At 45.2% G+C, this 13,225-nt stretch overlaps 1 protein-coding gene across 1 annotated transcript; it reads left to right on the forward strand.

The window, feature by feature from the left end:
* The first annotated feature begins 1,842 nt into the window (after window positions 1-1,842).
* Window positions 1,843-7,036, forward strand: LOC128503097 (glutamine synthetase). The gene is made up of 7 exons (XM_053473118.1): window positions 1,843-1,949; window positions 3,962-4,140; window positions 4,555-4,716; window positions 5,010-5,156; window positions 5,544-5,671; window positions 5,910-6,109; window positions 6,230-7,036. The coding sequence occupies exons 2-7, from the start codon at window positions 3,975-3,977 to the stop codon at window positions 6,546-6,548; spliced, it is 1,122 nt and encodes a 373-aa protein (XP_053329093.1). The 5' UTR covers window positions 1,843-1,949; window positions 3,962-3,974; the 3' UTR covers window positions 6,549-7,036.
* The last annotated feature ends 6,189 nt before the right edge of the window (window positions 7,037-13,225 follow it).

Raw genomic sequence — 13,225 nt, forward strand, 5'->3', positions numbered from 1 at the left:
GAGAAGAGAGACGGAGGAGAGAAGAGAGACGGAGGAGAGAAGAGAGAGAGACAGAGGAGAGAAGAGAGAGAGATGGAGGAGAGAGAGAGACGGAGGAGAGAGAGAGACGGAGGAGAGAAGAGAGAGAGATGGAGGAGAGAGAGAGACGGAGGAGAGAGAGAGACGGAGGAGAGAAGAGAGACGGAGGAGAGAAGAGAGGGGATGGGAGAGACATTTAAATACATAAAGGGATGAAGGACAGGAGGGACTTTATTTCAAAGGAGGAGAAAAGTTACAACAAGAGACTAACACTAGAGGGTCAGAGACTGAGATGGAATGGAAGGAAGTTTTACTTTACTGAGAGGTTGGTAGATAAGTGGAACAGCCTCCCAGCAGAGGTGGTAGAGGGTGATACAGTGAGGGTATTAAACATGCATGGGATAGACATACGGCTCCTGAATCTAAGACGAGACCAACAACTGATTAAGGTTTGAGTCGTTACAGCAGGAGAAACGGGCGACAAGACGGGGGCCGGATGGGGCCGATCTGATAGAAAATGTAGATTTGTATTTGTAAATATGGAACAAAAAAACCTTTTCCTTTTTTTTTTTTAATACCTATTTTAGACAGATCGGCCGCTCTTATCTGGCCACAAACCCCGTTCATAACGTTTAGCGCGTCCCGCTGTAAAGCCCCCCCCCCGGCTCGCTGTGTCCCTCGGCCTCTCCTGATTCCCAGTTCATCCGATTACAATTTGTTAACTAATCAGACATCGCTAATTCCGGCCAAATTAAATTTGTACCGACCCCAGCAGGACTCCGGCCGAGTTCAAAACCCAAGTCCAAACGTCTGGCTCCCCGGCAGAGAAGATTTACCACCTCATGGGGGGTCTGTGATCAGCGAGCAGTGGGGACTTTTAACCCTTTAAAATCCAAAGGCATGGAAAAAAGACTCCTTACTGAAGGATTTTGCTGAATAAAATGTCTTGTTCATAAATGTATAATTTATATGACTTTGCTCGATGGACGCCGGGGGATTTAACCCTTTCTTGTTGTTCTGCGGTTCACAAAGTACATGCTACACACACACGGTGCTTTCCTGGAACGGATTGCAATTGACTTTTACAGCGTCTGGGACACTTTGTACAGTCTGAAGAAATAAACGTAGGGGGGAAAAATAAGTTTTATTATACTAAAGAAAAAATAGCGGGTCATAGACTGACTGAAAGATATCGATAAGTGGATAAAACCAAATCAGCCCAAAACAAAAGAAAATCAAGTCTGTTGGTTGAAATTTCATTGAATAAGTAAAGTTATAATAAGCAAGGCTGTGAAATATGATGGCGCTATATAAAACGATAAATTACAATAATAATCTCCGTCCAGCCCGAGGCATTGTAGTCCACAGCAGCCGAGGAATCAGACTTTATCCTTCTCTGAAAACAAAAACACATCCCTCTAGATTGTAAGCTCCTCTGAGCCAGGCTCTCCTGATCTTTAGTTTCTGTAAGTCAGAGTTGTTATGCGATGCACTATTTGTTATGTCGTGTTTACTCATTGTACAGCGCCGCGGAATATGATGGCGCTATAGAAATCAATAAATATTCATAATAGTTAAATAGAAACACGTTTGGTTTCCCGTCGATATTAACAGCTTCGCTAAAATGTATCAAACTTTGTGTTTATTTCTATCAATGTTTTTTAATTGAATATTTATTTGTTTCAATGATTCTATGTAAGCAGCGAACGAGTAACAAAGAACTGTAAACAGATCGAAAAACAGAAACAATGTAACAAGTTAAGCCACACCCAGGCCCCGCCCCTCCACATTGCTATGCATTGCATCAGAGCGGTGGGCGGGGCCTGCGGGAGCCTCTTATTATATAGCCCAAGCTGCGCTCCTTCTCCATGTCTGTGCCATCTGATTCCTGAGAGACCCTGGGTCTGTGCTGTCTCCCTTCTGCTAACAAGGTATGGAGAGGGGGGACTGGGACTGGGAGAGGGACTGGGAGAGGGACTGGGAGAGGGAGAGGGAGAGGGACTGCTACATGTGCTCAGGCTACTTAGGGCCACCATTCTAGCTGCTCGGGCTACCCCATTGTCTGCCCAGGGCATTTCCTGCCACGAATACATTGCGAGTCCCTGGGTCACATGGCTTTAGAGTGGAGGATGGGAATTGGTGTCCTTTTAATTCCTAAATCATTCTTTTAACCTTTTTCCAGCGCTGGGTATTCTTAATGGCGTGTTCTGATTTATGGCAGTAAAGGGGTTAATGGATGTGGCTGTATAACCAAGGAGCCATTGTGTGTGTGTGTGTGTGTGTGTGTATATATATATTTCTTTTATTTGTGGCCCTTGGGCTTCTGCTAGCATAAATGTATTATTATTATTATTACTATTATTTAAGACAAATTTGGGTCGTTCTAGTGATATTGTGACATAAAGGTTCTGCGAGTGAATGTGGGATTGTGTGTCTCGGCACATGGTGCAGGAGGTTTGCTATCTGTGTGTCTTTTGGTGTTTTATTATTAATAATGTTATATATTTTATGTATATGGGTGATGTATAGGAAGCTGCAGCTTCTTCCCTGCATCGGTGTAGCAAATACGCCAAAACAACAAGATTGTGGTGGCTTATTAACTCTTTAATGGGAAGAGCGTCCCTCTGTCCTTGAATATTGACACAGAATAAAAGTCTTTGAAATCTCTAAAGGAATGCTTTATGGGAAAATGTATATCAATGATTCTGTATGTAAGGCATGCGCAGCAGCGAGCCCTGTTTGTATGCAGCGAGCGCCCATTGCTCCTTACAAAGGTCCTTGTGGCGTCTTCTTGGTTAATTCCCAGTACCGCGGGAGGCATTGGTCTACCAGTCCCCAACCGGCTGGTTCCAGTTTGTCCGTGTGTTGTTCTCCTGCCCCGGTGGGGGTTATTCCTCTATGGAATAATAATAGAGATAAGCTGTTTGCCGTCATGTGACGAGCGGCGTGTTCTACCCCTAGGAGTCTAACAGAGGGCTCACTATTTATCCGTAATTATATCCGGCTTATTCCGCCGGCAAACAATTAAACTTACACGGAACTTTCACGTCCCGAGGGATTTAGAAAACCCAAGAGTTCGGCTTAATGCCAGCATTTCTCTTTTCCTGGGCTTTCTGTTCAGATTATGTGAGCGCGGGTAACTTTATTACGAAGTTTTTCCATAAGTCTGATTAATATCAGTTTTCTTTTACCATCCGGGATTGTATTTTTTTTTGTTTTTTTTCATTATTATTTTTTTTTATTATTATATTTTTATTGTCCAGTAGAACTTCACGTCCTGGTACCGGCTCTCTTCGCCTCTGAGATTAGAGATAATGGAGGGTTCTATCCACTAGTTTTTCCATAAGTCTGATTTCTTTTACCATCCGGGATTGTGTTTGTTTTTTTTTAAATTATTAATTTTTTTATTTTATTTTTATTTATTTTTTTTAATTATATTTTTATGTTCCAGTAGAACTTCACGTCCTGGTACCGGCTCTCTTCGCCCCCGCGATTAGAGTAAATGTAGGGTTCTATCCACTAGTAGGAAGAAGAAAGTTTGTAGAACTGCTGGAAAAACTCGTGATTTCCGCGTCGTTTGGCATCCCCGGCTTAATTGACTCTACAGGGATAATTATTCTAATGACCGGAGGAATCTGCTAACCGGTTATGACTCGAGAGGCAGGGCGAGCTTTTTTTAGGGCGAGCATTCTTCTTTTTTATTTTTTACGTCACGCTTTCTTCGAGGTTTTGCCCAGAGCTAGGATGGATTATTTTTGAGAGTTTTTTTTAAGTTTAAGGATTAAGGTTTTAAAAAATAATGCGGTTTGGAAAAGAACTAAACCAGGATGACCCGGATTTTAACCGTTTTTGGAAAGTTCTATATTCTAATAGGAAATAAAATTGTTTGCGATTTAAAAACCCAACTCAACTCTTTTGTTTTTTGTTTTCTGTCTCCAAACAGATCAGCCGCCACCATGTCTGTGTCTCATAGCTCAAGACTCAACAAGGCGGTAAGGGAACAGTACATGAGACTGCCCCAGGGGGGAATGGTGCAGGTCACCTACGTCTGGGTCGACGGAACCGGGGAAGGAGTCCGCTGCAAAACCAAGACCTTGGACTATGAACCTAAATCCATAGAAGGTACGACAAAGACCCCCTTCCCCCGCATGGCATCCTGTTGTGAATGTCCTTCCCCTCCCCCACCTCTGGTCTTGCTACAACGTGGCTGAAATTACTTAACCCCCCCTTCGAGGTGTCCTCCTTCAGTTCTAATGACTACTCCGGGCCAAATCCCTTTGGAATATGGCGGGCGGTTATACGGCTTGTGTCCTGTTCAACAGGCTTTCCCACAATCCAATGCATGAAGAATGCCGGGAGAGTCACTAATAAAACGATCGACTCCGGTGTTATACTCTAACGCACAATATTATGCTTTCATCCATGGTCCTGGTGGTCCTCCTTCCAGACCCGTTACTGTATCTTCTGCACCGGAGAACGTCTGCTTGGTTACCCGCAAACCCCTTCTCACTCGATGCTTTTCTTTGTCTCTTTCAGAGGTTCCGGAATGGAACTTTGACGGTTCCAGCACATACCAAGCGGAAGGGTCAAACAGTGACATGTACCTCATCCCCGTCCAGATGTTCAGAGACCCTTTCTGCCTGGACCCCAACAAGCTGGTGATCTGCGAAGTTCTGAAATACAACCGAAAACCTGCAGGTAAGAGCCACAAAAAGGGTTATTTTTATTAAATGGACTCATTTTTATTGGGCTTGATGACCTCTTGGTGTGCTGGGTCTGTGCCGACGCCGGATGTGGACACCACTAGGACTAAATTAAATGGACCTGAATAACCTGCTCAGATCGCGCTACAAAGTAACAACGGGTGTAGCAAAGAAGTGTCAAACGGAGATAACCCTGCCTCGCCCTGGTTTGGTGGACATTGGCTGGGAGTTGGCTTCCGTTTATGACGTCTGGGTGAATACTTAAGCCCTCTTCTTCTCTTCCTCTAGAAACCAACCTGCGTCACGCATGTAAAAAGGTCATGGAAATAGTGAAAGATCAGCACCCGTGGTTTGGGATGGAGCAAGAATACACCCTGCTTGGAATCAACGGTCATCCCTATGGCTGGCCTGATAATGGTTTTCCAGGACCCCAAGGTAAAAAGCTCTACCTGCGAGCCATCGTTGCGGGAATGGCATGTTACTGGGACGTGTTCGGTTTTTAAGGGTTAACGGGAGAGCCATCTGGCCGGTGTGTGCCCCGCTGGTGTTACAGAACACTTAATCAGTTCCCTGTCCTCATTAAGGAGCTTTTAGCGGCATCAATGTTACCGTTCCTGTTCCGTGGACTCTGTCCCCTCCTGGTTACATAAAACATTCTACGGAAAGGGCCACGGAACACACGAGATTCTGTTTGAATTTCCAGACCTTAAAGTAACCCCTGCCCTGAGCCTTTTATATATAACATAATCCGCGTGACGCGTCCGCTTCGACCTTGCGTCATCCTAACCTTTTGGTTTCCTTTCGCCCACCTTTTCCTTCAAGGTCCCTATTACTGTGGAGTTGGTGCTGACAAAGTCTATGGACGCGATATTGTCGAGTGTCACTACAAGGCCTGTCTGTACGCTGGAGTCAAGATATGCGGCACAAACGCAGAAGTCATGCCATCCCAGGTAAGGAACCTCCCTCGTTAAAATACTTATTGAAACTTAAGGGGGCGTTAAAATGGATGTCAATGTTCCACGACGGGCAGTCCCAGTCCATACATCGACAGAACCATCTACATGACTTAATCTAGACTCAACTCAACTTAAGAAGGTAGCTCAATGGCTCCATCTAGGAGGAACCCGTTCTCGTAGATTGGGAAAGGGTTGCCCAGTGCCTTGGTTGACCTTCTTTTCTTCTTCCCAGTGGGAATTCCAGGTCGGCCCTTGTGAAGGCATCGAGATGGGCGATCATCTTTGGATGGCTCGTTATATCCTTCATAGGGTTTGTGAAGACTTCGGCGTGGTGGCCACTCTTGACCCAAAACCCATGACCGGTAACTGGAATGGCGCTGGCTGCCACACGAACTACAGCACGGCCGAGATGCGGATGGAAGGAGGATTGAAGTAAGTCCTGAAACTTATCGCTGTTAGTCTGAAGAAAGGCTTTACAGAGAACGTTCATTGAGTCGACGTTGTGTAGATCCAACTTCTAACCAAACTGTGGCCTTTTTCTCCTCTGTGTAGACACATTGAAGACGCAATAGAGAAACTGGGAAAACGACATGACTACCACATCTGCGCCTACGACCCTCGCGGTGGGAAGGACAACTCACGCCGTCTAACCGGCCAACACGAGACCTCCAGCATCCATGATTTTTCCGCCGGGGTTGCCAACCGTGGCGCTAGTATCCGTATACCCCGCCAGGTCGGTCAAGAAGGCATGGGATACTTCGAAGATCGCCGTCCGGCAGCCAACTGCGACCCGTACGCCGTCACCCAAGCTATTGTCAGGACGACCCTTCTGAATGAGACGGGCAACGAGACGAAAGACTATGGGAACTAAAGCGGGAGCAGGACCTCCGACCGCGCCGCCATCTTTTGTGTCTAACACTGTCGCAGCCAAACGTCGCCTTTAAAAAAAAAAAAAAAAAAAAAAATATTGTGCCATCTTTTAACTACACTACTTGACGTTTTTTAAAACAATCCTTCGTTTTGGGAGGAAGGGCATTAAATCGTCTGCCGGCCTGGCTGCCAATTTTTTGTTTTTTTTTGGCTTTCTGGTCTGCAGAAAGGTTTAATAGAACTTTTTAATTGACTTTTTATGGGTGGGAAGAGATGATCGTCTATATATCTGAATGTCAGGTTAAATGGGGCAGAGGGACCCCCAGCATAAAGGTTACATAACCCATCCCCCGTGAAGGCATTCCTTGGGGTTTTATGGATTATTCTCATGGAAAGAGTTCCGTTGTGTAACAAATAACTTTTTAATGGAATGTGGTGTGAGTTTTTTCCATTGTAATGTTATTAATAAAAAAAATAATAGAAAAATAAGTCTTCCGGCTCTCTTTAGAAATGAAGCCGGGCTTCAGACTGACTCCTAACTTGGTTACTTCTCCGCTCCGAGTTTGTCGAGCGATGATCGGTAACTTCATGGTGACAGCAAGCTTTTGGACGTCTCTCAAAGTAGAGCGCTCCGACCCATCATCTGGATGTAGCCTGATGTAGTAGCTCCATCACGGCTCCAGCTACTGTATCTCTCCAGGAGAAGAAACTTTTGGTATTCATGTCTAGTACGTCATTACTCCAAATTATTTATTTATAAAAAAAAAAAAAATGTAATTATTTTAGAATTCAAATAAAGTGGAATTTTTAGGAAATATTGAGCCTCTGGGGAAATGCGGATTAAAGACAGCAACAGGTGGAGAAAAGCAGACAGACTTTAATTAACTGACCTCCAATCTAATTAGAATGGTGCCGCTGGGGTTGGGGTCTTTTGGATGGCCGACCATGAGTTCCTTTGTATCTGGACATCAACGTGTGTGTGTGTGCGTGTGTGTATATATATGTATATATATATATATATAGTGTGTGTATGTATATATTATGTTTTTCTTTCCATCCCAAGGAACTCCTGATCTTAGGTTTGGGGTTTAGGTTTTAATTAATTCATTAATGCTGATCTTCACACTCTGAATGCTCCTCGTCAAACAGGTCAGTGATGATTCCAGACAAAGAAGACTTTCTCGTTGGCCGGAACGTGTCCTCGGCTTCTTTTGTTCGCCAAGAAAGAAGCCGGTTTGGTTATTTTGGACACTCGAGAAGCTAGGAATGCGACGCACCAGTTTGGGAGGATTTTTAAAACTGATTATTGGGAAGACGAAACGTGGTTCTCACGGAAGGAAAGGGGTTTAGTGAAAGGTCCCCGAAACCCACCGGCTGGAGTCTACAGACTCAGAGACCGATTATTGACCCGTTTGAACTCACATTAGGGGCAGAAAGAAATATGAGAGATAGAACTTTAGTTTTCAGTTCAGAAGTAAATAAGAAGTTTAAGAATCTGTAGCTTTAAACCGCTGGCGAGTGTAAGCGAGCTTTTATTTAATAGCGAATATGCAAACTTCTGCAAACCAGCGTTTTTGCCGACTTGCATGCGCTCGAATTTACTAGCTGATCTCCAAGAACCTCTGACTTACATAAACGGCAGCAGGGCCGGACTGGCGGTGACGGGGCGACCCTGCCACTTTAAGGCCAGCAGCCGCTTGATGACATGGAGCCTATTCTTTATCAGAGCTGGCTCGGGCGGGTAGAGCAGGGCTCTGCCGAGTTCATAGTAATAGATAACTTAATCCCCAGATAAACTTTAACAACACACAGAGGTGCCGACCGTCCCGACTACCACCTAGGAAGCCTAATGTGAAGAACGGCTTTATCCCCAAAAATCTAGCTGGAGTTATCTTCAGATCAAGTCCGGCTTCTATATTTAAAAAAGGGAAAACAAGACGGTAACTGTAAAACGGCTTTTGGAATTTTCCTTATTACAAAGAACGATTGTGATACAAACGGAGCGTTTTGGTCATGACATCATTATTCCTCTAGAGGGCGCTCCAGGTCTTCTTTTAGCAAATTGCTCTTTTCAATTTGATTTCACGTTTTGAGTCCCGAAAAAAACCTCTGGTTCCAACCCTGAGAATCTGCCCTTTTACCCCAAGCAAAAAACAAAGCCTCTGACACCCGGGGGCAAACCCTGACAAGTCCCAGATCCTATTTATAATATAATGGATACAATGTAATTATTATTATTATTATTATTATTATTATTATTCTAGAATGCTACATATTGAATGTATTGAAGGATTTTGATACTTTGTATTTCTCCTTCTGAGGTCCCTCGTGTCCGATCAGCCCTGAAGTTCCATGAAATGAACGCTCAATGTTCTGTTACAATCCGCTCAGATGTTCCTGACGCAGAAATGAGTCACGGGACGTGAGATCCCAGGTGATCTTTGTCTCTAGAACACACGTGTCCGGTTACAGCGAAGCGGAAGTGAAGTCATTAGAACGTGTGCAAAGCGGTAACATGTATCCAGTACACAGCACGCCTCATATCAATATAATTACCGTTATACAACCAAAGGACAAAACATTTCACAGCAACAAGCAAACTTTCACCAAATGTATTATTCCTTGTATCAGATTTTACATTCGTTTTCATAAATATCATGCGGTTTTCTCTTTTTTTACCCCAGTTGTAGTTTTTGCCCCATAATATAAAGTTTTCAGGCAGCTGCATATCAGCCGTTTGTATGATTCTCGCTCTGTTATCTGATCCCCGATCTACTAAACCCCCCGACTCCTTATCATACTGCCTGTGGGGAACAATAGAACGACTCAGTCTTAATCACCCAGCTGGACTCAAACGTTTATGGAGGAGAGGACTTCATTAGCATTGCCAAAAAGCATCAGCTCAGTGGCTGACAACAATGGCTGCCTCCAGTTCTGCAGATAAAGGGAGTTTATTGGGCAATATGAGATAAAACGAGAGTTTTGTCAACATCGACCGATATTACTCCATACAGCGCTGGGGGGGAAGGGGGTTATATTACTGTATCCAGCGCTGGCCCCATGGCCCCACAAATATCTTGATCACAAAAGAGAAACTTGAATGAAGAGCTAAGCCATCATCGCAACATGGACAACGGAGCGCTCGGTGGAAGGTGAGCGTCGGTGAATAAAGTGTTGCGAAGATAACATTCAGGAAAAACCTGCCCCGCGACATTCACTGCGGGAATTCCGGGCTAACATCGAGCAGACGGCACAAAACGAGATGTGAATAAGGATTAGAACGCGTACCAGATGATCCAGGTCAACCAGAATGTAGAACGTCAACAGGAAGTCCCGGCGGTAACATTCGGTTCCTTCCTGGCTGAAGAAAGGCCCTGATTCGTTGTAACATTCTGCGATGATGAGACAGACACATGGCGGCCACCACGTTCATCCACAACATGGACTTCAACTACTAGCAGGTACCAGGATAACCACGAGGTCTATCGACGACAGTTTGATGATACAGAGGCTGCCGGTTCCATGGACCCCGTAGGGCAGGGAGCGTCAACACCAACAGCAAATTAATCGCAATTTGATGACCTAAACATGACATCATAAATATACTCGATTACAAGACGCGGGTCCCGTTGCACTCGCATGACCTCGCCACTAACTAACAATCTTCATGAAGCGGATGCTGCCTAACGATCTCCCGCCTGTCAGTCTGTTCTCCTCTTCACAAGGTGTTCAAACAGGGGGGGCAAATCTTTGTGGACTACAAATCCCATGATCCTCAGGCTGCCTTATGGTTGACTGAGCATCGTGGGACGCGTTGTTCATATATATGTGTCGCCCAACTCTGAGCCGCTGACTGATAGGAAGGAGAGCGTTCAAGAAATATAAGTTAAATTACCACTCCATTTAACCAAAATGCTACATTTTAAGCCATTTTATGGCGTTCTTACATTTTTTTCACAGTTTTATGCATTTTAGGGGTATTTTAAACTAAAGGGTCGTAATACCTTCTCGACCAAGCTTGGTGGCATCTACAATGGGTTTCTTGACATCGTTCTCCATGCTGTCTCCTTAATTGGGGCAATTTAGGAGTATTTTGGTCACATGAGTCTCTGCTCCCCATCTTTACGTTATTTCTTGTGCTTCTGCTCTCAGCGCTTGCTCAGTTAAAGTGAGAGGATCCCAGGCTGACCTCCATACCCCGCTCTGGCGGAGACGTCCAGGAAGACGTTGGCCAGATTCCCGACCAACGCATTTCGCTCACAACTCAGCGCAAGATTCAGACAAGCGGCTGATTGGTGTCCAGACGCCCGCCGTGCGCCCGATGGCCAATCCGAGGCTGTATAGGGAGGGGTTACCCGTAGTTACCGTCGGAGGCTACCTCCCCTGTAGCCGCGTTACTGTGGAAATGCGCAGCAAAGAAAATCCTTTGAAAAACGGTTATTTTAGTCAAGGTTACCATGGAAACGTCACACCGTTTGTGTCGCCCGTCTCTGCTGCGCCTTCTGGAAGAAATGTTTAGGAAACAAATAACAAAAAATATATATATATATTTTAGAATTTACTGAAACTCTCTGTTCTAAAGAAAAGTCTGTTGACTGCTGTAGCCACATATGCAAATTAGCTTATTTGCATGAGAGGAAGTAGAGTGATTTAAAAAAATGGGTGGAGCCAAGACAATAACAATGCTTTTTTTCATTGCTCTATAATTTATGATTGCGGATTTATTTTTTACATTAACACAGAAACAGGCGATTTCACGGCGTCTAAGAGACGACAAAAGCACAACTCCCAAGTATCCCTGTTTACTCTGGCCAGTCCCTCTCCCAAGTATCCCTTTCCTCCTTTTTTACTCCTTGATGCCCCTCTTTCCTAGGGGCTCAGCATGTTTGTGGGGTATGAGGGTATCGCTGGGTTTGTTAAAAATGTATACAGTAACGTCTGTCGGTGACAAAAACCTGGTTTTAGCTCATTTTGCCCCAAAATGTCAGTCATGTGATATTTTAGGTGACTTTCCCGGCTCAAACACCACACTGAGCTGATGCTTTATGGCGATGCTAATGAAGTCCGTTCTTCCATGGACTTTCATTAGTCAGAGAGTCCGGCTGGGTGATTAAGACTGAGCCATTCTATTCTCCCCCACAGGCAGTATGATAGGGAGTCGGGGGGTTTAGTAGATCGGGGATCAGATAACAGAGCGAGAATCATACAAACGGCTGATATGCGGCTGCCTGAAAACTTTATATTATTGTGTTTTTGGTTAATTTTCTACACAGTGGTCACAACCGCGAATTACGCAACACTAATTACTACCTTTATCAACGAAGACTTCGCTTCCAGCAGCTCATGGAAAGTTTGTCGCCGCGCCCTATTAACAGGGCTGTGGGTAATAATTTCCCTCAAAGTAAGATTAAGATGTATGAGTCACAGCGATCTATGAGTTTTATTTTATGTGGCTGCATTCCCAGCAGAGGTGGTAGAGGGTTATACAGTGAGGGTATTAAACATGCATGGGATACACATACGGCTCCTGAATCTAAGACGAGACCAACGACTGATTAAGGTTTGAGTCTTTACAGCAGGAGAAACGGGCGACTAGACGGGGGCCGGATGGGGCCGATCTGCCGGCGGGTTCTGAGTCCATATTAGTGCAATCTCTTTATTAACAGGATTGAGTAAGGAAGGGGTTGTAAATAAGTCACAGGACACTTGGCAGGTATGTTACCCATGTATCTACCCCGGCCCTCTATTAGGACATCAGATCTACAATACAGATTTGGTGCCTAAAGCGGGACTGGAAAACACTAAATAGGGACAACTGGGAGGTATGGAAATAATTAACCCTTTAAACACACTCAGGCATTTTTAACAACATATTTCAGAATAAATAACACGGAAACAATTACACTTAATCCGTTAACGGCTCGTTCCGGTCACGGCCCTTCTGGGCCGTATTATCAGGAGTCATAACAAGTGTAAGGAATGATTAAAATATTATAAGCCGGATCAGGAATCACGGAGAACGAGGGGCCGCAGGAGCCACAGGTTTACTAGAAACCAAATAAAAAGGGTTAAAGTTCCTGCTCTTTTGGTCACGTGACCCCGCCTTGGCAATAATTTGGGAGCTGGCCCCATGGATCCGGCGGGGCCCCCTGTCTATAGTTTTATGATAGTAACACGACTCCTTCCGCCGAGCCCTTGTGGCGCGCCGTGGCCTGCGTGGGGACCAATGGCCGGTCTCAGGTTTACCTGACCCGGGTCACAGGCAGGGGTGGCTCTAGTTTTTTTAGGAGCCCCTAAAAAATCCGGGGAGGATTTGTAACGAGATGGATCTCATTCCACAAATGTACACAACATGTGTTCCAGCTGACTAGAGTGATGGGAGTTGTAGCCGGTCTGGCTCCAGCTGCTCAGGCTGTTGGCTGTCTGATAATCATGGGAGTTGTAACCCACAGCATGTCTGCCCTTGGCTGAGACTCTTTGCTGCAGCTGATCGAGCCTCTGGCTGGCTGAGAGTGATGAGGGTTGTAGCAGCAGACCTGCAGCTCTGTCCGGAACGCTCTCCTCCAGGTGATCAGGCTGTGGGCGTGGCCTGCCTGGCTGGAATTCAAGCATGGGAGGGGCCTCTGCGTTCCAGGCAGGGTGGGGGCGTGTCGGTGACGTCAAGGGGCAGTGCCATCT

This window comes from Spea bombifrons, chromosome 8 (genome assembly GCF_027358695.1).
Source record: "Spea bombifrons isolate aSpeBom1 chromosome 8, aSpeBom1.2.pri, whole genome shotgun sequence".
Classification (NCBI taxonomy): domain Eukaryota; kingdom Metazoa; phylum Chordata; class Amphibia; order Anura; family Pelobatidae; genus Spea; species Spea bombifrons.